This window comes from Monodon monoceros, unplaced genomic scaffold, assembly GCF_005190385.1.
Source record: "Monodon monoceros isolate NGI ecotype Baffin Bay Population unplaced genomic scaffold, NGI_Narwhal_1 Super_Scaffold_9, whole genome shotgun sequence".
NCBI classification, from domain to species: domain Eukaryota; kingdom Metazoa; phylum Chordata; class Mammalia; order Artiodactyla; family Monodontidae; genus Monodon; species Monodon monoceros.
This window is the reverse complement of record NW_021703786.1, coordinates 48630028-48652533: the sequence shown is the minus strand read 5'-3', so window position 1 is coordinate 48652533 and position 22506 is coordinate 48630028. Positions and strand designations below refer to the sequence as shown.

The 22506-nt window shown below is 55.7% G+C and overlaps 2 protein-coding genes across 4 annotated transcripts in view; both read left to right on the top strand.

Moving 5' to 3' along the window:
* SPNS3 (sphingolipid transporter 3 (putative)) overlaps window positions 1–18477 on the top strand; it is a 76300-nt gene extending 57823 nt beyond the window's left edge. For both annotated transcript variants that reach the window (XM_029212879.1, XM_029212878.1), the window contains 2 exons: window positions 10275–10340; window positions 18288–18477. The gene's annotated coding sequence lies outside the window, so the exon portion shown is untranslated. The remainder of the gene's footprint in view (window positions 1–10274; window positions 10341–18287) is intronic.
* Window positions 1–22506, top strand: part of SPNS2 (sphingolipid transporter 2) — a 35156-nt gene that overhangs the window by 4228 nt on the left and 8422 nt on the right. The window contains exons 2-3 of one of the 2 annotated variants that reach the window (XM_029212875.1): window positions 10275–10340; window positions 18288–18424. In XM_029212875.1, the coding sequence (XP_029068708.1) occupies window positions 10275–10340; window positions 18288–18424 (203 nt within the window). Of the gene's footprint in view, window positions 1–10274; window positions 10341–16164; window positions 18425–22506 lie in introns of those variants that run through there. The other variant, XM_029212876.1, reaches the window with a different exon arrangement.

Genomic DNA, 22506 nt, shown 5'->3' with positions numbered 1-22506 from the left:
CCCCCTCCTCCTCCCCTCCCCCTCTCCCTCAGAGCCCCCCTGAGGGCAGCAGGCCTCAGAAGCAGGTGAGAAGGGCCAGGTTCCTGCTCTTGCTTTTCTTACTGAGCATTGTTTCAGTTGGATGAAAGTGAGGTAGCCGGGAAACTGCCTCTAAACCCTTGCCCCATCCTCCTTGGGGGGATGAGGACACTGACACCGGGAGAACGCTGGAACTTATCCAAGGTCACATGGCGGGATGGAGCAGGACCAGAACGCTCCAGTGTGGTCTTCTCTCAGGGGGAGGACAGAGCATACCCCCTGCTTCTGACCTGGAAACTCGGAGACTGCTGGCCAGGGCAGAAGCCCTCTGGGCAGATGGGTTTCAGCTCAGTTTAACAGCAGCAGTTTGAGCTCCCCTAGGGCACGTGGCTCCTGCACCCTCCCCCAAGCCCCTGTGAGCCTGGCAGCCACCCGCTCTCCATTCGGAGCCCACTCCTGGCTGCCAGGTCAGGAGAAGGAAGGAGCCTCTCAGGCGAGGGTCCTGAGTCTCCTCTTACCAGCTCTACATCCTGGTGCCGGAGCTGCCTGTGCTCCTGGGCTCCCATTCTTGCATCTGTAAAGTGGAAGCAGAGCTGAGGGTGTAGGTGCCAGCATTCTGCTCCTGGAACCAGGCCCAGCAAGAGGGAGCTCACGTTTGGTGAATAACTATTTGAAAGCTGAGATCCTCCCTCAACTTCTCCGGGACACCTGTTCTCTTCGTGAGACATAGTTTCTTGCCCTTTGATCCAGCCCCCTGGCAGACCAGGCACTTGAAATTGGGCGGAGCAGGGGCTGGTGAGGAGAGGCAGAGCCCTGCCCTGGGGGAGTCCTTTTCTGCCAAAGAAGCTGAGACCGGTATCCATGGCAACCAATCACTAACACAAACCCAGAAGGAGAGGGGAGTACAGGGAACCAGCCTGGAACACAGGCCTGGCAGGGACTGAGGGGCTTCCCCAAACACCTGGGCTCTGCGCAGGAGGGGCTGCCAGGCACCGGCTTTTAGCTCTTTTTCTGTCTGCTTGGCTGAGGCTGTCCAGAGCTGACAGCTGGGGAAACAGAGGCTCAGGGCCTTTTACAGAGTCACCTGAGTGTGTAGAAGCCAGGTCAGTCCCCAGGCTCCGTGTCTATCTTCGTGGATAAGGATATCAACACCACTCCCGCCCTGCCCTCTCAGGTGGCTTTGTCCCCTTGAGTGGCCCTGCCCTCGCCGCCACCAAGTCAGCACTACGCAAGGTCTGTAGGGCGGGGTGTCCCAGGGCCACATTCCAGAATGCCTGTCTGGTGGGTCAGCGTCCAGGTGCACCGCTGGGCTGGCCTGGAATGCCTGTGCCCCAGTGACTAACCACCGGCAGCCCATTTCCTTGCTCCTTTTCCTCTTTGGCCACTTTCTGGCTGGTTCTAACAGCATTTCTGCTGCGCCGTTGACCTGTCAGAGAAGTGCTTTGAAACTCACGGCCTTGATTTGGGACTCGGGGCCAGTGACTGGCCCAGCCTGTGCCTTAGTTTTCCCTTTGTGAATGGGGCCGGAAGGCTGCAGGCTGCAGGGTACAGCCCGGTCTGAGAGTGAGGCTGCTCAGAGAGGTGGAGTTCCGCGTCCCTTCCCCAGACAGGAAGTGGCTTTGTTTCTGCCTGGGTGTGGGGGCCTGAAATCCTGAGGGTAGAAGGGGGATGAGAGCAAAGGAGGCAAAGAGGACACTGTCTTGATCCCCAGGCCCCTGGGGCTGGGCTCCTGGTTGGGCCCTGACAGTCTCCTGGGCTGAGCTTCCTACTCCTGGCTTTATCAGAATTGCTGTGTGACCTGAGGCAGATCCTGACCCTCTCTGAGCTGTGAATCCACAATAGATGATTTTGTTCCTGTTTTTCTGTGGTCAAGGTCTTGCTCCCAAGGGTAGTATGGGGCACATGACTTGGTCTCAGGGACTCTTGTCTTCTGGAGCTTGGCTCTGCCTGTACCTCCCTTTTCCAGGACGATCCAGGACTGTTCCCTAGATGCTGCAGTGGCCAACCTTAGTTTTTGCTGCCGGGTCTCAGTGGTGTCTCTGCCCTCCTTCCAGGAAGTCTTCCCCACATCCCCCTCACTCTGTCCACCTCCATCACGGCACCTACCCCCATATAGGGTGGCTGTCTCCCTTCAGCCTCACGTGGGCTGAGCCTGGTCATCTCTGTGTCCCCAGTATATGTGGGGGGCTGGCACAGGCTTGGCTCTTGTTGGCCGACTGAGTGGCAGAATTGAGTTGACCCAGCCCTGCCTGTCCCCAAAGCCCATCCTTCTGGGCTGAAGGGGCATTGGTAGGTTTGAACGACCCTGGACAAGGACCAGGCCCGCCTGTAGGGGACAAAAGGCCGGTGCTGCCCTTTTGTCCTGAGTAGGACACAATGAGCTGGAGGCCTCATGTCTCTGAGAAGGAAGGGGGGGCAGAGATCAGTGTGGTCCCTGTCTGCCCAGTCCGCAGCCCTGACAATGGGGCTTCCTGGCCCCATGCTGGGCAGAATGGCTCCTGTACATGCAGGAGGGCACTGTGGTGGCTTCGTCTGGCCTCTTCTGCAGGTAGGGCACTGGAGGCCAAGGGCTGGTCCCAGGTCACACAGAACGCTGGTCTGCTCTGGGCCTGGCCCTCTCTTGGTAGTTGGGAGTGGTTGGTGAAAGGAGCCCTAGGTAAGATATGGCGGAGGGCAGAAGCATTTATATTACGAGCAAGAAAGAAGCAGGACTGATGCACCAGCCAGAGCTTGGAGGCTAGGGGTGGGGTCCCAGCCTCCTGCCTTGCCCTCAGTTCTCTGCCTCCATAGAGACCTTGCTGGGGTCTACCCTCACAGCCTGGTAGCTCCGTGGGGTCTTCCTGGTCCCTTCACTGCCCAGCATGGACTTGCAAACGGGGTCCCAGGCAGCAAGGAGCACCATTATGCTTTGTAAACTGTAAAGAGCTGTGCCTGGGGAGGGAGGGTGTTACTTGGCCACACACTGTTTCTAGCACCCGGGTGAGGGCGGTTGGCGTGGATGTTGAGAGGGGGCTGGCTGCAACCTCTTTTCTGGTGCTTTTTGGGGTGAGGTGGGGAGCACAGGCCAGGTCGGGGCGCTTAGGGGTCTGCTCGGCCTAGCTCCTGCCGGGCTCTGTTTCCTTTGCCTTCTGAATCTCAGTTTTCCAGCTGAGAAGCGGGAGTGGGGGTCGCTGGTGGCCTGGGCCGCTGGAGCAGCACACAGGGAGGCGGCTGAGGGCTCGTGGGCTTGAGCCGTGCCGTTCTGAGGTCTCTTATCTCTCCCCACCCTCTCTCCCCCCATACCCTGGACTTATCCCAGGTCTGTGGCCACACAGGCCACACCCTCCACGGGTCATGATAAGGGTGTGGCCACCTTGTCCCCAGCCCCTGTTGGTCTTGGGAGTCCTTGAACAGGGCCGGGGAGGCTGAGATGGGAAAGGAGTGGCCCTGCAAAGCCCCCAAATTGCTAAGGCCGAGTCTGGTTCCAGGAAAGCTGGCCCCAAATGATAGACCAGAACCACAGGCCAGAGGCCCGGCTGCCTGTCCCCGCCCACTCTGGGCAGAGAGGCTTGGTGGGAATGGGGGTGGGGGATGGGGAGGGAGGGCTCTCTGAGCTCTGGGGGTGGTTCTGCTTGCCTCGGCTGGTGGGGTCTGTGGGCAGGGCTCTGGGTAGGGAAGGGTGCTGTGGGTGCTCTTTACGGGGACAAGTCTGGAGTTTAAGTCTTCGAGGGGAGGGGTGAGGCCTCTCTGGGGCTGTGGCCAGGGGTCCCATCCTCACGGCCCCTGCAGAGATGACCACTAGGCTGTCCTGACAGATGACCCAGATCTGCAGGCAGGCATGGGGGTAGGCGGGTGAGCACCTGTAGAGCAAACACGATTAAGATTTAGAATGGACCCAGCAGGGATGTATAGGGATCCTAGGTCACTCTCAGATGGGCAACCTGAGGCTCAGGACAGGGGCCAGACGCTCCTGTAGGTCACTCAGTTTGTCCCTGGGGGATGGGGGGAGGGTCTTGCCCTGTGGAAGCTCTGGGGCAGGTATAAGTGAGTGTGCTTCACAGCCCTGGTCTCCGGCTGAGGAGCTGCCTCGGCCCATCCCCATTAGGCTCGGGAAGGAGCTGGTGGGTGCTGGCGGGGGCCAGGCCGTGGTTTCCCAGCCTTAGCCATTCAGAGCCAGGTCAGCAGAGCCAGGCCCTCAGGCCCCTATAATTACCGGGGTGGGAGTTGCGGCCCTGCATTGGAGCAGGGGTGAGACTTCCAGAGTGAGCCAGCCCTGAGGCCTCCACAGGGGAACCAGGGTCGCTCCAAGAAGGACCAGCCAATGGCAGGCATCACCTATCCCTTCAGATCCCTAGGCTCTGTCTTTCCAGCCATCTGCCCCCATTTTGGAGAAAAGAACGCTGAAGTGGGAATTCCCATCTGGGAACTGGTCACAGCCGGGGCTCTTGCCGCACGATGAGCTTGATGATCTATGATAACGTTTGTAACATTTATTGACTACCTACTATGTGCCAGGCACCATTCTAAGCATTTTACATGGGTCAACCCATTTAAACCTCACAACAACCATGTAAAGCAGATCTTAAAATTAATCCTTGTTACAGAAGAGGAAACTGGCACAGAGAGTTTAAGTAACTTGCCTAAGGTCACAAAGCAGGGAAAGTGGAGAAGCCAGGATTTGAACCCCGATGGTCTGGCTCTGCAGCCCATGCTCTTGGAAATTCATCTATGCTGCCTGCTGCTCTGAGAGAGGTAGGGTAAACATGGGGTGATGATGACTGTGTTTGGGGAGCGAACGTGGGCACCAGGTGGCCTGCCCTGGATGACAGGGCAGAAAGAGACCTCAGGATCATGTCCCAACCTTGCATCTGAGGCTGCTCTGAACTGGGGGGTCCTGAGGTCAGTGTGGGTTTCTTCTTACACCTTGGCCTTTTTGAGGACTCTGTGATGTCAGCAGGGTGGGTTCTGGACCTGGCTCCTCTAGGGGCTACTGAAGGACCAGCAGTGATGGGGGATCACTGTATCTGTGACCAACCAGATGGGTGAGTCGGGCCAGGTTCCATCCAGCTCTGGGGGTACCTTCAAAGTTACAGGCACCTCCTCAACAAGAGCCCCAAAGGAGGGAGTTGGGGGGGCACCCTGATAGACATGACCTTGGATTTGGGCCCTGGATGAGGTGGATCTTAGCAGGTGGAGATGAACAGTCCAGGAAGAGGGCATGGCTGTAGTCAAGGCTTGGAGGCCTCTGGGCCATGATATGTGAGTCACAGGGGCTTCAGACCAGCCAGGCCAGTGGTTTCCAATCACCTGGGCAGCGAGTTAATAGACTCCTGGCTCTAGCTTCTAGACAGGGTGATTGTGCAGACCTGGAGCACGGAGGCCTCAAATGCTAGAAGAAGTCTGGGCTTAATTTGGGTGGCAATAGGGAGCCACTAAGCTCTACTGGGCAGCCACCCTCAATGACCTAATTTGGTTACACTCTCAGAACAGTGTCTGGCATGTAGTAAGCACTCAGTACACGTTAACACCCATATTATTGTTGTTGTTAGCAGCAGTATTACTGAACCAGGGACCTGGGCCAATGGATTTTGAAGACCTCATGGGTGACTCTGGGCCCTAGCCAGAGTTGACAACCACTGTGCCACGGCCTTAGCTCCCTGAGTCCGGAGATTGTCTTGTGGTCTCTGAAACCCCAGCCCAGGACTTAACAGGAAGTTGATAAGCGCTTGTGTGATCAGGTTGCAGGAGGGATGCTGGATGGGCTAGTAGAGGCTGGAGGCAGGGAGTCCAGGGAGGAGGCAGTTGGAGAAGGAGAGAGAGAATCATTGGGGCTCATTCATGGGAGACAAGGGGGGTGTCATGGTCCACTCCCAGGTGTCTGCTCTGGGGAGTGGACCAGGTAGGTGATGGAGCCGTGGAATCGGGGTCCAGGTGGCTGGGATGCTGAGAGATGATAGAGCCTGTGGGGTTGAGCCACCAGAAGGCAGTTGGCTTCAGGGGGGGGATTGGAGATGAGGACATCGAGTTGGGGAGGGGTGAGAACTCTTTTAAGAACTTCAGCTGTGGGAATTCCCAGGCGGTCCAGTGGTTAGGACTTGGTGCTTTCACTGACATGGCCTGGGTTCAATCCCTGGTCAGGGAACTAAAAAAAAAAAAAAAAAAGAAAGACCTTCAGCTGTGAAGCGGGGAGAGAGAAAGAGCGGCTGGCAGGGGGATGAGGCCGGACTGTTTTTACCACCAGGGTGAGAGAGGGGCGAGCACGTTTGTGCGCCGATGTGCAGGAGACAGGAGTGAGGGAGATGCTGACAGCACAGCTCAAGCAGCGGCTGACCCGGGCCAGCTTCCCGGGAGGCAGGAGGGGCAGTTGGCCTTGGACAAGAGGAGAGCCCCTTGGAGGCTTGAGAGGGGTGTAATTAGGGTCAATGGGTAAGAAAATTCAGGTGCTCCTGCTTTTCCAGAATGTTTTCTTGGCTCAGGGAGGAGGACCCTGTGGGCAGAGGACGATGTGACTGTGGATTTGGGGTGACTGCCTGGAGAGGCCTGGATCGGGAGCTGTGGCCGTGGGACAGGGGGGCGCTGCGGGTGTGGTGGGAGCCCTGCCTTGCCCGCCCCGGGCTGTTGGGGCTGATGGAGTGGGCGTGGTCTGAGCTGGAGGAGGCTCTGCTCCTGGGCGTGAGGCCCGTCCTTTGACCCGCTAAACCTCAGCCTCCAGGAAAGAGACTAAAAATAAGGCTGTGGTGAGGAAGGGAGGCGGGGTGTGGGTCCAAGCCTGCCTGGAGCCCAGAGGAAAATCTGAGACAACGGTCCGGGCTGCTGTGACACACGCTCCCTGTGCCAGTGGCCAGTGGGATCTCACTCTCCTGCAGCCATGGCCCTTGGCAGGCCTTGAAGAGGGAAAACAACCGAGAAAGGCTCAGGCAGGGCCTGACCTAGGGTCTTACGGCCTGTACGAGGCCCTGTTCCCTGGAAGGGTTTCTCTGGCCTTCTGCCTGGAACTCAGGCCTCGGACCCAAGACTGGGCTGCCAGGGGGTACAGGGGTGGGAACATCCAAAGCTGCCCGCGCCTTGGGGTCTAGACTGCTCAGGAGTTCCCAGGGACCCTGGATGCCCATCTGGGTATGATGAAATATTCCTCCCCCTTACAAGGAACTCTGTTCAGTAGAGGAAGTCAAGGAAGGCTTCCTGGGACTTTCCTGGCGGTCCAGTGGTTGGGACTTAGCCTTCCAATGCAGGAGGTTTGAGTTGGATGCCTGGTCAGGGAGCTGGGATCCCACATGCTGCAGGGCCAAGGACCCAAAGTATGGAACAGAGGCAGTGTTGTAGCAAGTTCAATGAAGACTTTGAAAATGGTCCACATCAAAAAAAAAAAAAAATCTAAAAAAAAAAAAGAAGGAAGGCTTCCTGGAGGCAGAGGCAAACCTGGACCTTAAAGTCATGGGTGGGGGAGTGCGTCCAGTCACATGGCTAGGATGTGCCTTGGGGAGGAAGTAAGAGTGTTTTGATTTGCTGTGGACACATGCCGCCTTTATGATGACCACTTTGATATGGTCTCCCTCCCAGAAAGTGGGCCTGCGGTTGCTGCAGATCCACGCCCTCCTCTGGGCCGTGGGTGGGGACCCATAGTGCAGGGCCCAGGGGGAGTTTTACCCTCCTACCATCTCCTGACTATCCATCCTTCCGTCTACTCAATGCCTAAATTGTGATGGTCTCTGTCCTGGGTTCCGGAGATGACTTGCCATGGTCCCAGCTCTCAGGGGCCTCATGATCTAGTGGGGGGTGAGGCAGGCCCCCGCCCATCCACCTATGCAGCCACGGCACAAACAGTCACTGTGTGCCGGACCCCGGGCTGGGGGGCAAGAGTGAACCACGCAGAGGCTGTGTGGTAGAAAAACAAGCTTTGGATTTTGATAATAGACCCGGTTTCAAATCTCACCCCTGACATCTCATGTGCTGTATGACAAGTTATTTCATTTCTTGGAGCCTCCGTTTCCTCATATGTAAAATGGGGATGATAGTCATAGATAAGCCTGGGTAGCAGGGATGGAAATACCCTCTGTAGAGCTTCACATAGTACCTGGAACTTAGCAGGAACCAGTAGCTAGTGGCTCTTTGCTGCCGGCCACAGTGGATCCAAGGAGCTCATATCCGTGTCCCTCTGTGTCATCTCTGTAGATCAAACTAATCCTAGTGTGACAAGTGTTAAAACAAGGATGGACAGGGGAGAGTGGGGGCAACTAGCTTATGGAGGGTGGTGGGAGGGGGAGAAATTAGGGAAGACTTCCCAGAAGAGGAGGCATCTAAACTAGTCTTGAAGGTATGGCGAGAATTAGCTCAGCCAACAAAATTGCACCAGGGTAAGAAGAGGGAGCGTGTGTAGTCAGGGGCCCATGAGTAGTTTGGGGTGGCTAGGGTATGGGGTGCGGGGTGGTGTCCTGAGAAGTGAGTCTGGAGGGTGGGGTTGGCGGGGGTGAACCTGCAGCCCCACGGCCTGCTGAAGGCAGGGGAGCCACCACAGGTGACGGTGATTCTGCAGGAGAGGGATGTGATCGGATCAGGAGGCTACAGAGGCCCTGGCTCAGGACTGGGAGTGGGCTGTGAGGCCGGGAGGTGAGCGTGGGTGGCTCCCCAAGGTTGGACCCAGCCATGCCACCCACAGAGCCTGATCGAACTCAGGGCCTCTGAGGCCTGGTCGGGGCATCTTGGAGATCCCACTTGGTGGACCTGCCATCCGCAGGCCCAGGACCGGCCCCTGGTTTCTGCCTTCAAGGTAAAGTCCCAGCCCGCCCTGGTTATTAAGTCATTAGCTGGGTCTCACACAGCCTCTTCATTATGGGTAATTGTGGTGAATCCATTCTGGGTATTAACAAGGAGGAGACCAGCTGCTCTTGGCTGTCAGGCTGCTAGAACAGGAAATCCCTCAGCATCCCATGCCTGGGTCTTGGGTGGGGGGACAGTGGCTTCTGCCCCAGCCACTGGACGGGACCCTCGTACTGTGTTTGGAGATTCTACTTTCACCCGTTTCCCTGTGGTGTGACTTTGAACATGTGGCTTACCCTTCTGTGCCTCAGTTTCCTCATCTATCCAGTGAGATGATAGTACCAGCCTCATAGGGTTGTGTGAGGGTTAAACTAATGAAGCACTTAATGCTCAATAATACGAACCATCATCATTTTAAATGCTGACATCATCATCACCATCGTGTCGAATAGTTCTGGGAGTCCCCGGAAGGCAGGGTCCTGGTCCCTTCCTCTGTCCCCTACATGGGGAGCTCCTGAGACAGGCCCTGTCTCCTTTCTCCCCTCTTTCTTCTCAGTGCAGACGTGCAGTGGTCAGGGGGACTCTGGCCTGTGGCCCAGCCTCCTGCTGTCCTCAGATAAGCTGAGGCAGGGGCCCTGGGAGCTGTGGGGCTGGGGGTTGGGCTTACCCGGGAGCCCTGGTTGAGGGCTGCACGGGGTCAGAGGGGGCTGGGCAGTTGCTGGCCTCTATACAACCACGGCTGGGTCTGTCCACAGCTGTCGATCGTTTCTAGTTGTTCTGGTTGCCGCCCCCCTTTGATGTAAAAAGCCCTAACGAGCGCAGAGGTGGCTGGGAGTTGGGAGAAGGGCAGACATGGCCTCAAGGGCTCCCCTTCCCTCAGGAAAGCAGGCCCGGAGCCCCGTCTGCTTCCCTCTGCCTCTGGGCTCCTGCATCAGAAAATTGGGAGTCCTGGTTATTGTCCTGAGGACAGCTGGGGGAGCACATGTTTGTGCACACGTGCAGGTGAGCGGGTGTGTGTGTTGCCTGTGAGCCCTCTCCGCCCTCTCCTCGGCCAGGGGGCTTCTCCTGCAGCTTTCAGTGGCTGCCCACCCACGCTCTGGGCTGTGGGCTTTGTGGTCTCCCCTGACGGCAGGGTCCACGTCTGGGGTCCCAGCACTTAGTCTGGGGCTGAGCTGCAGATGAGCAAGAGGCCCAGGCTGGTAGGAGGCTTGGCTGCCCCGCTGGGCCGAGTAACCATGGAGGAGCCTCGCCTGTCTGCGCCTTGGACCCCACACTGGCCGAGTGAGGGGATGTGGTCCTGTCCCCAGTGTGAGCACCTCAGGGTAGAAGCTTGGCCTCCAAGGTTTCTGGTGGCCTGGCTAAACTCGGCAGGGTGGGGTTCTCTAGATGGGGCCAGGCTGGGCCCTGCAAGGTGGAAAGAGGGCTGGGCTGGGGCTGAGGGTCGCCTAGGTGGGGTGTGTGAGTGGGGGCCCCCAGGCGTCAGGTGTCGCCAGTAACCACCCTCTATCTTCTCCTCCCAGGTGTCCTTCTGGACATCCAGCAGCACTTTGGGGTCAAGGACCGAGGCGCCGGCTTGCTGCAGTCAGGTGAGGTCCCCCTCCCGCCCTGGCCCCCCTCCTGCTTTCTAATACCTGGTGGGGATTCCCTGCCTGTCTCTTCCCTGGTCCTGACTTGCTGGAAAGGGCGTGAGTTTTGTGTCCAAATCCCACCATTGCCTCTCACAAAAGGCACCACTTCCCCGAGCCTCTGCTTCTATTCTTGTGAAACAAAGCAAATAACACCTGCCCTGAGGGCCTGTGGGTGAGATACAGGAATGCAGGCAACCTGGGAGTCACCTCTCAGATGCCCAAACAGGAAACTCCAGCTGGTCAGCCCAAGAGCCTCTCGCAGGCCCAGGGCAGGAGCCTGAGAACCTGGGTCCCAGACTAGACCTGGGCTTGAGGTTCTCAGCCCCTCACCCCCTGGGGTCCAGCCTTGGGACTGGTGGGGAGGCAGGGCCTGAGCCCCCCTGGGCCAGGGCAGCATGGCAGGTGAGTAAGCAGCTATTCCAGCCTCTGCCCCTCCCTCCAGGGTCCATGTCAACCTTGTGACTGCCCTGCCTGCTGTGTAGCCCTGTAGGACCTGAGCTCTTGGCCCTCCACTGGCTGCGGCCCTGCCGGCTGTGTCCTCTGCAGGACCCTCAGGCCTGGGCGGAGACTCAGAGCCAGTATTTCATCCCAGGGCTGGTTCTGACTCGGCCCTGACCTTGCTGTTTCCCCTTGGTCCTGGAGTCCATCTGGCCGTGAGGCCCAGTTAGATGTGGCTGCGAAGGTGCATGGTCTGCATTCCACTCTGGGAGCCCCGTCCCCTCCCGGGCTCTCCTGGGAGGGAGGGGCAGAGAGGCTGGCTCTGTCCAGGAACCTGCCTGACCTGTCTGGGTGGCATTCCACCACGCACTGTGCCAGGCCTCCACGGCCTCCTTGAGCCACAGCCATTCAGTTAGGCTCAGTGCCCATCCTCATTTCCTAGATGGGGCCTCTGGGGCTCAGAGAGGGGAGATGAAAGCTCCAGGGTTCAGCCCGAATACATGAGAATTAACCGAGCTGGGACTATAGGGCAAGGCTGTGCCGTCCAGTTCCTCCTAAGGGCGCCCAGGCCCCTGCCCCTGCAGACATCACCTCCACCCGGGATGTGAGCCCAAGCCCCTCTGCTGGCTCCGCCCCCCCCCGCCCCCCTTGCTTGGCCTCCCTGGCTAGGTCAGAGCAAGTCATCCTGACCCGGGGCCTGGGACAGGTTCCTCCAGCCTCCTGGGCTCCGTGCAATGCAGTGACCAGCACTTCCAGCTGGAGAGACAGAGTTGAAGCCGGATGGGAGTGTGGGAGGGATCAGGCTGCCGAGCTGGTGAGGGAAGGGCAGGAGGGAGCCTAGCTGCCCATCCCCCTGCTCCGTGGCCCCTGAGTCACTGGGGACCGAGCCCAAGCCTCATCCCCCTCCTGCTCTGGCCTCCTCCATTCAACTCTCACTGATGGAGGTCAGGGCCAGTGTAGCCGCCCAGGGAGCGGGTTGGGAGGGCTGCGAGGGTCCTAGCGCTGCCTCAATTATGTCCCAGGCTGTGTCCTTCTTATCCCTGGCGACCTGGCCGGAGGGGGATAAATCATCCACAGCGTCATCTTGTTTGAGTCTTCCTCCTACAAGCCCCCTTTGGTCAGCTTCACTTTCCAAATGGAAGGACAGAGGTCAAGAGAGGGGAAATGACTTGTTTAAGGTCTCATGGTGAGAGAGTAGCAGGCCTGACATTGGGACTTCCTCTTGGCTTGGGATGGGGGCACAGGTGGCCGCTGGATTGGTGAGGCTTATCCCAGGTGTCTGAGTGTTCTCGGGGTGGGTGCCTCTGGGCCATGGTGAGAGTTCCCAGCACTCTCTGAGACCCTCTAGTCATTACTCTGCGGCCCTCACCCTCCCACCTACCCTGGGCACAGCTGGAATGGCTCCCCAGAATGTCCTTGCCTCTCTGGCCAACTGAGCCAAGAAGCCAGGTGGGCTAGACCAGGATGTGACCCAATGGGCTACCAGGCAAGTCACCTAATGGCCTCGGCCCCATGCACCTGGCTCTTCCCTGATAAGGTCAGAGCCAGGTGTTGCTGCTTGCCCAGATCAAAGGGCCAGGGCTGACAGCTGGGGTGCCTGCTTATTTGCGGGCACCAGGAGCTGCTGGGCCAGGAGACAGGGTCGGGGGGTGGGGCGTGGGGTGGCTGAGAGTTCGGCCTGGGCCTGCCCCTGCTGTTTCCCCTCGGGACCAACTCAGGGCTGGGGTTCGTGGCATCACGAGGAAGTGTCAGGATTGGGGGGCGGGGGCAGGGGGAGAGTGGGGACAGAGGAAGAGCCAGCTCAGACTGAAACCAGACAGCGCCTTTGCTTTGGGACCAAGTCTCCTGGCCTTGCTCCCTCCTCACTTTGGCCAGCCTTGCAATATCCTCCCACTTCGACAGAGACTCAGGTTCTGAAGGCAGAGCTGGGCAGCCCCCGTAGCTCTCCCCGCAGGACCCTCCTGTTAGAAGGGAGGCCCGAGAATCTCCCTTCCTGAGGCCTCAGTGGCCAACCTAGGATTTATATTCTGAGCAGAGTCTGAAGGAGGAGTAGTTCCCATTCTTCCCGTAGGGGCTCTGAGTCTGGTGGGCTTCCAGGTACCGATGGCGCCGGCTGTACTGGGTCCTCCCCATCAGCCTGCCGGCCTGGGCCTCCATCCTCCCCATCCTGTGGGCAGGGAGGGTGCTCGGGCAGAGCCTGACCCCACCCACCCCACGCCTGCCCGAGCACCCTCCCTGCCCACAGGATGTGGAGGATGGCGAGTCTCCTCCAAATAACAAGTTGGCCAGATCCGGACTTTGTAAAAATAGACCTGGTTCAGCCCAGGCTGAGGTGGGGATGGACATGTGCTCTAAGGCCACAGTCTGGGGGCTCAGGGCTCCCCCAGCGCAGACCTCACCCGCTTCTGCTCCAGGCCACCTTCTCAGCAGCTCCGTGGGTTCGGAGTGCAGGTGGTCCGGGGGCTGCCTGAAGGGGCGCAGAACCCTCGGCGGGAGTCGTTTCAAGCTTTGGGTGCTGGCCTCCTTGGCAGGCCCACGGGAGAAGGCCTCCAACCAGCACCATGAGAGGTGGGTGGCGCCTTAGGGATGCTGCCCAATCCCTGTCTCCTTGATGACCTCCTGCCGGCCCTGTGAGGAGGGGCGCATCACCCATCTTGCAGAGGAGGGAGTGAGGCTCAGCCCTAGCTTCTCCGGGTGAGCCAAGGGCTCTGACTCCTCCCATTCGGCCCTCCGCGGCCCTGCCCCCTGCCCTGGCTCCCTGCCAGCGGCTCCATTGTCCCAGACCTGTGGGCTCAGCACACGTGAGCTGACGGAGGGCTTCCCCACACCCCGACCACAGGATGTCCTCGTGCCGGGAAAGCCGGCCCTGCCGAGACCAGGGGTGGGGCGGCCAGTCTGCCCAGAAAGCTCTCCTCAACCAGACAAAGAGTGTGGGGTTGTGGGTGCTGAGCCCAGGAAGCTTCTAGGCCGGGCTGGTCTTTATTTTCAGCAGAGCTTCCCGCTGGCTGGAGAAGGGTCTGCGCCCCCATCTGGGACATGGGTCACCTGCCCAGGCCTTTGCCTGTGCTGTTGCTTCTTCTTCTTCTTTTTTTTTTTTTTAAATTAATTATTTGGCTGCGTTGGGTCTTCATTGCTCTGCGCTGGCGTTCTCTAGTTACAGCGAGTGGCAGCTACTCTTCGTTGCTGTGCGCGGGCTTCTCATTGCAGTGGCTTATCTTGTTGCGGAGCACGGGCTCTAGGCGCGCAGGCTTCAGTAGTTGTGGCATGCAGGCTCAGTAGTTCTGGCTCGCGGGCTCTAGAGCGCAGGCTCAGTAGTTGTGGCACACGGGCTTAGTTGCTCCACGGCATGTGGGATCTTCCCGGACCAGGGCTCGAACCTGTGTCCCCTGCATTGGCAGGTGGATTCTTAACCACCACGCCACCAGGGAAGCCCCTGTGCTGTTCCTTCTGCCAGGAATTTATTTCCCTCCAGGCCCTACCTAGTTGTGTTCAGGCCTCTCTGCTGGCTTGTGACAACCCTGAGGGCCGGGAGAGGCCCTTTCTCTTGGCTCCCCAGAGCAGAAGGGAGGGCTGGAAAGATGGATTGTGTCTCCCTGCTGACCTTGGATTCCCTTGTCCCCAAGGGGAAGACCCTGAGAGACAAGTGAGTCCAGGGTCGGGAGGGTTGCTGTGTCATCTTGGGCAAGTTCTTCCACCTTCCAGTGGCCCCAGCTGTACAGTGGGACAGACGGTAAAACTCAGGTTGGGACTTGGTGACCTTTGGCGGGACAGGGGTGGGGATGGGATGTGGCTGCCCCAGCAGGAGTCCATCTGAAGTCCCAGGTGCCTCTGCCCAACCAGAAGAGCAGGCAGAAAGCCAGCGGGGAAAGCACTAGGGCGGCTGCCTTCCGGTTCTGCTGTGGACAGGAGGATAGGGATGGACCAGGATGGCTGAGGTCTGGCCGAGGCCTGGCCGAGGCCTGGCCCACCTCCTCCAGCCCCTCTGCACCCACCCAGTGGGGGCTTGGCCAGCGCTCCTCCTTGAAGGGGGAGAACAGTGTGCTGTGGATCTCCACTGCCCTCTAACTAACACCAAACCTGGAACTAGGGGTTAGGGCCTGATCTCCCTCAGTGGCCTCCTCTCCCACTGCTTCCTCTCTGTATCACCTTCCCAGCCTACAGCCTCATGCGTCTTCCTGCTGTCCCCGACACACCCTGAACTTTCTCTGACCTTTGGAACATCAGCTGGGATCTTCCGCCTTCCCAGCCTGGCCACCTGTGGTGTGATTTAGAGCAAGGACTCTGGAGTCAAATTGGGGTATAAATTCTGGCTTAGCCACACACGAGCTGTATGATGTCACTCCTTTTAGCCTCTACTGTTTCCTCTGTAAGATGAAGGTAATAGGGAGAATCAAATGAGATCATCTGTGCTTATGGCCAGGGCACATCCCTGGGCCTTGCCTATAGTAAATGCTCCATGAACGGTAACTGCAGTTATCCCTAACAATAAGCATTATGCCTCATTAACCATTATACAGTCTTATAAGATTTGTAATTCATATTTTAGTATACTTGATTTTAAGTAGTATCATCAGGGTGAACTCCTATGCAGCCTTCAGTGCCCTGCTCTGCCATCACTGCCTCTATGAAGCCTCCCTTCATTGTCTTGGTAGGATTTGGCCCTCCTTGCTGGTTCCCTGGCATTTTAACTCTTTAAGCTGGGCAACCCATGGACAGGGTCTGCTTCTTGGCCAGACAGGGGGGCAACTCCTATTCTGATTCTTTCTGTCCACTCCTCACCTAATACAGACAGGCATAGAGGCAACAATTCTTCCTTCTCCCCTAACATGTGTAAGTCCTGATGAGACTGAAATCTCTTTCCAGCCCATATCCTGGTCTGATCTCAGGCAGGTCCTGGGAGACAGACCCAGCAGGAAAAATTCTTTTTCTAGATAAGAAGAAATAATTTCTACCTTGACTGATCTAAACAAGGGCCCAGTGTTGACCAAGAGCTGACCCACTCTGGGCATGGGCAGGGCGTGGCATTAAGCACCTTACACGCATTATCTCATCCAGTGCTCAGAGCAAGCAGGGAGTTGCTATTTTTATCTTTATTTTACAGATGAGGAAGTTGGTGTGCTGGAGGTGGCTTAGGTTCATGAGAGTTGATTGTTAAATTTTCAGGAATTGTGTGAGCTGGTTGTTAAGCACAACCGTTATTACAAACTAAATTATATAAACTTACAATTACACGACATCACAGCAGAGCACAGGGAGATCGGCTCGGTGCTTCGCGATGACCTAGAGGGGCGGGATAGGGAGGGTGGGAGGGAGGCTCAAGAGGGAGGGGATGTGGGGACACGTGTATGCGTATGGCTGATTTGCTTTGTTGTGCAACAGAAACTAACACAGTATGGTGAAGCAATGATACAGTTATACTTTGTATAATTATACTCCAAAGAGCTATTAAAAAGAAAAACCCAAAGGTAATAAACATTCAGAATTCATCACCCCCTAATTATTTTGCTACCTTTCACTATTATCTACGTTCTTAAGGTTATTTATATCTGTTGGATCTAGGTGGTAGAAATACTCCATGTACAGCTCTGTGACTGCATCTCTCTTCCCAACTCTGATTAGTGACATCACCTTGGTAGCTTGAAATCAGGCCATGGTGGGAGTATGTGCACCATGAAAACGGGCAAACACTACACATCAGGGCTCCCCCCCACCCCGCCTCATTTTTGGAGAGCCAGTTGCTAAACATTTATCAGTGCACCACTGAATTGAGGGACAGAGAGGTTGTGACCTTCCCAAGGTCACCCAGCTGGAAAGGAATAGAGCTGAATTCAAGACCAGGCACTGCGTCTCTGGTGCCCAGATTTGTGCACCTCTCTGCTGATTCTGCCCGAGGCCCCAATCACACAGTTGGGGTTAAAAGATTGCCCCCCACACCCATACACGCTCACCATCCTGCTCCCTGGGATAAGTGAGGGACAGTCGCGCTGCACCAGCCCAGCCTGCTCTCACCTCCTTGCCTCCTTCCTCCCCTCCCTCTATCTCTTCTCCTAGGGGCTCAGGTCTGTGAGGGAACAGCCAGACCCTGTGAATGTTTAGCTTGGCCGGCCACCTTATCTGCCCACCCGGCCTTTGTCTGGCCATCTGCCCGTCAGCTGTGGGATTGCCTTCCAGGAGGAGGAATCAGGGGCTGCCTCACCGCATGACCTAGCGACTACCCTGCGTTGCTGGACTCTTTATCCCCCCTGAGACCTCGAAGGCCCCTCCCATACTAGTAGTGCCATCCCCACAGGGTCCTCTAAGACTCTGCTGCTCTATTGTTCTGGAAGAACAAAACCAGGTCACATCACTCCTCTGCTCAGCATCCTCTGGTGTTTTCCTTTCTCACCCGTAGAAGCCACAGTCACCACAGTGAGCCACAAGGCCCTACCCCATCTGGCCTTTTCCCCAGGGTCCCTCTGCTCCAGCCACTCTGGTCTATTTGTTGTTCCACAAATATGCTAAGCACATTCCTGCCCCAGGGCCTTTGCACTTGCTGTTCTCAACCCAATATTTGCATGATTTGTCTCCTCCTCTCCTCCAGGTCTTTGCTGAAATGTCACCTCTGACCTTTCTATTTAAAATGTTAACATCTGTTTTCTTTTTCTCACACACTTTTCCTATCTCCTGTTTCTGCCCTTTTTCCCTCCTTAGCATGTGTCACCCCTTGACATACTATGTTTTTTATTTCATTGTTTCTCACTAGAATGAAAACTGCAAGAGTCTAGGAATTTTGGTCTTTGTTGAATGGATGAAAGGATGGATGAATGAATGAGTGAATGAATGAACAAATGAATGACAGTGTTGCCAAATGTCAGGAAAGTCTGCAGTCTGCTGGGAGTAAGGGTGGCTGTGTGGTCTGGCAGGTATAAGACTGGGGGTTCCAGGTCCAGTTCTGACCCAATTTGCTGTGTGACCTTGGGTAGGTCCCTTTCCCTCTCTGAACCTTTTTTTCCAGTATAATAAGGAGAGTAGCATGGCAAAGTATAAGGAACACTGGCTCTGGAGTCAGACAGGGGGCCAAATCCCCACTGGGACATTTACTATCGGTGGGGCCTTAGGCAAGTCACTTCTCTTTGAGTGTCTCCCCATCTGTGAGGTGGGATGGGGGTCAGAAAGATACACAAGATGCTGTGTGGTGAGCCCCTAGCACCTGACAAGTAGAAAGTGTTCAGTGAATAATCTTTACTCTTTTAAAAAGTACCCGAAGGGCTCGTCTGCCACTGGGCATTGAAGAGGATGGAGTCGTGGAGTCTCCTAACCCAGAGGGCCTGTCCCGCCTCCCCTGGGCCCAGATCTGGCCGAGGTTGCCCCTCGCGGGCAGCGGCTGCTTCCTCAGCAGGCGCCTGGCCTCTCGCTGGGTGGTCTGGGCGGGTGGGCTCAGCCATGAGACCCCTGTGCCACAACTGCGGCTCTCCTCTCCCCACGCAGCATTTATCTGCAGCTTCATGGTGGCTGCCCCCATCTTTGGCTACCTGGGTGACCGCTTCAACAGGAGAGTGATCCTCAGCTGTGGGATTTTCTTCTGGTCGGCTGTCACGTTCTCCAGCTCCTTCATCCCGCAGCAGGTGAGGCCTGCCCGGGCATTCCACCCGGCATTCCTGCTCATCCTGTCCCTGTGTCCTGGTTCCTCCAGCGGGTGGCAAGTCTGATTGACCTATCCTAGTCTAGACTGGGGTTCCAGCCCGTTGGGTCCAAGTATGGTGGGATGAGGGGGGTCTTTGGGTACTTCTATACACTGGCCCTACCGATTGGGCTTTCCCCGTGCTGGCCTTGAACTGAGGGACTCACAGCCCTGTGTGGCATCCTGACTCTCTCTGAGCTGCTTCTGATTTGGGGAGGATGCAAGGATCAGGGGGGCAAGTCTGGCCAAGGAGTCAGGACCCTTGGGTTCTAGTTCTGGCTCTGCCGTCATCTTGCTGTGGGACCCTAGATGCGTCACTACCCTTCTCTAGGCCTCACACAGTTTGCTCTTTGTCCGACCATCAGCCAACTCCTTGGGTCAAAGTCCTAGGGAGACAAACATTAGTTCAGTGTAAGGAAGATCTTTCTTTCTGTTTTTTTTTTTTTTTTTGGCCACAATGTGCAGCTTGTGGGATGTTAGTTCCCCAACCAGGGATTGAACCCAGGCCCTCAGCAATGAGAGTGTGGAGTCCTAACCACTGGACTGCCAGGGAATTCCCAGGAAGGAAGATGTTTCTTACTTGGCTCCTGCAGTTCTGGATTTGAATATCCCAATTCTGTTGCCCGCTCAGCTTTGTGATCTGGAGAAACTTCTCTGAGCCTCAATTTCCTCATCTTTAATTGGGGATAATACTTCTTAGTATGAAGGGTGGTTGTGAGAAATAATTGAACTCATGAATGTCCAGACCCTGACACATGGCAGGTTTCAACAAATCATTATTTCTGTTCTTTCTTCCAATGAGGAGATATGTTGCTCTGAGAGGTAGTGAGTGTCCCGTCACTAGGGGTCTTCAAGCAGAGGATGGACAATTACATGATGGCTACTATAGAGGGAGATAGAGGAAGAAAGGGAGGGACTTCCCTGGTGGCGCAGCGGATGAGAATCCGCCTGCCAATGCAGGGGACACAGGTTCGAGCCCTGGTCCAGGAAGATCCCACATGCCGTGGAGCAACTAAGCCCGTGCACCACAACTACTGAGCCTGTACTTTAGAGCCTGCATGTCGCAACTACTGAGCCTGTGCACCACAACTACTGAGCCTGAGCTCTAGAGCCTGCGTGCTGCAACTATGAAATCCGCGCACCTAGAGCCTGTGCTCCGCAACAAGAGAAGCCACCACAATGAGAAACCTGCGCACTGTAATGAAGAGTAGCCCCCGCTCGCTGCAACTAGAGAAAGCCTGCATGCAGCAATGAAGACCCAAAGCAGCCAAAAATAAATAAAATTAAATCTTAAAAAAAAAAAAAAAAAAAAAAAGAAGGGGAGAAGACCAGGATTTGCCTTCAGGGAGTGTTCAGCCTAGGGGACAAAGGAGGAGACCCTGGCCTTGGGAGCACCCAGGCCTGGGGATGGGAAGATGTGACAGGAGCTCCCATGTTCAGAGCCTTCAAGATAAGCAAAGTGCTGAAAGTCCTCACTGAAGAGAGAGCAGTCTCTGACATCCATGTGGTCAGGGAAGACTTCCTGGAGGAGGTGGCAGTTGAGCTGGGCAGGCAAGACAGGGAGGTTAGGCCTTTTGGTGAAGATAGCACAGGCAGAGGGAGCAGCCCCATGGAGGCAGAAATGGTGGAGTGTGTTGGTAGATTGAGGAGGAGAGTGCTTTGGCTGGAAAGGAAGGCAGGGACCAGGTCATGGAGAGCCTTGAATGCCAGGTTGGAAGGCCTGAGCTTTCTCCTGAGGGAAGTGCTGGACCCTGGAAGAGTCTGAAGAAGGGCAATGGTGAGTCAGATTTACACTGATCGAGAGGAGGTTGGAGGTGAGGGCAGAGAGAACTGGCAGGTTTGGGGGATACAAGTTTGCTTCATGGGGCAGCTTCATAGAGAAGGGTCAGGCCAGGTAATAAGCTCCAGGCCTAGGACTTCCCTGGTGGCGTAGTGGTTAAGAATCCACCTGCCAATGCAGGGGACACAGGTTTGAGCCCTGGTCTGTGAAGATCCCACATGCCACGGAGCAACTAAGCCCGTGCGCCACAACTACTGAGCCTGTGCTCTAGAGCCCACGAGCCACAACTACTGAGCCTGTGAGCCACAACTACTGAAGCCCGTGCACCTAGAGCCCGTGCTCTGCAAAAAGAGAAGCCACCGCAATGAGAAGCCTGCGCACCACAACGAAGAGTAGCCCCCGCTAGCCGCAACTAGAGAAAGCCCACGTGCAGCAACGAAAACCCAACGCAGCTAAAAATAAATTAAAAAAAAAAAAAAAACCAAAAGATCCCAGGCCTAGAACGTCAGGTAGAGCCTGATGGCCACAGTCAAAAATGGGGACTGGACCAGAAGAAGCTTCTGGACCCCCTCTGGCTCTTGTTCTGCCCCCGACCAGGCTCCTCATTGTCTGACCTCTGGGGCTGCTTCTGGGGTTAACCAGTGAGTACAGGAGCACGATGTCAGGGCTGGGCCCCACTCTGGGTGTGTGGAGGGAAGGGAGAGACGGGGAGAGAAGATGAGTAGAGGCAGAGAGAGAAACGGATCACTCCCAATTAATCTATGAGTTCATTGCAGTCACAATCCGAGTCCCATGGGGGTTTTTGGCGGACCTTGGCAATGTGATTCTGAGGTAAATTTGGCAGAGAACGTGCCCAGGAACAGCCAAGAACATTGTGAAAACAACAATGAAAGGGCTCTTGTCCTATCAGTTATCAAAACATGGCTATTCTAATGAAAACAGCAGAGGGATAAACTCAGAGATCAAGGAGACAGAGTCCTCCTTTCTATGGGAATTGAGTGGAGGATGAAAGTTGCATCTCAAATAAATGGTTTTGGGAGTATTGATTCTCCATCTGGATGGAAGATAAAGTATGGTCTGTATTTCTAACCATACTTCAAAATAAATCCCAGCTAGGTGAAAGTTAAGTAAAAAGCGAACCATAAAGGTCTAGAACTATAATTCAACCAGAAAAAGACAAACAACCCGGTAGAAAAAATGGGCAAAGGATAGTGACAGGCACTTCCAGGGGAAGATCCCACAACAGGCAACATATGTAGGAAGAGATGGTTCTCGGCTTCTTGAGTAATCAGGGCACTGCAAATTGAAACAACAATGAGTTACCATTTCACACCCATCATATTGGCGGCAATTAAAAAGGCTGACAATACCAAGTGTTATTCAAGCTACTAGTGGGAGTGTAAATTGGTAGAGCCTCTTTGGAGAGCAAAGTGGGGCAGGATTTTGTAAAATTCTGTGTACACCGCACAGCCCAGCCTTCTACTTGGGGGTATATGCCGAAGGGAGAAACTCCCAACTTGTGGACACAAAGTGACAGGTTTACGTAAGGATGTTTGCTGCAAGTTTTGTAATAGAAAAAAAAGAGAGAAACTAAATGACCTCGACTTGGGGGGCGCCCAGATAGAGTGGGGTGTATTCATACTGTGAGCTTCTTAGCAGCAAATGAATGAACTAGATCTATATTAACCAGCTGAAATGGGTTTCCAAAAATGAGGGAAAAAAATCAAGTTGTGGGACAAGATGCATGGAATGCTCTCTCTCTTTTTTTAAATATTTATTTTACTTTTGGCTGTGTCGGGTCTTAGTTGCGGCACGCACGATCTTCGTTGCGGCACGTGGGCTGCTCTCTAGCTGTGGTTCATGTGCTCAGTAGTTGCGGCATGTGGGCTCCCAGTCCCCCAACCAGGGACCGAACCTGCGTCCCCTGCACTGGAAGGTGGATTCTCAACCACCGGCCCAGCAGGGAAGTCCGAGGGATGGTCTTTTTATGTTTATTTTTTGAGAGCACACAGGGGACACTAAATGTTGTTCCTTGGTACGTGTATGTGTAGGCAAAGGTAGAGAGGAAGTCGTGACAAATGCACAAGATAGCCAGTTCCTGGGGGAGGAGTGGGGATCTATGGGATCCCTTGTCAAAGAGGTCTTATCTGCCTGCTCTTGTACGGAGGAGAATAAGGAAATCACTCCCATTTTCTTTCTCTTTCTAAAATATAACAAACATAAAAGATAAAAGAATATTTTGTATC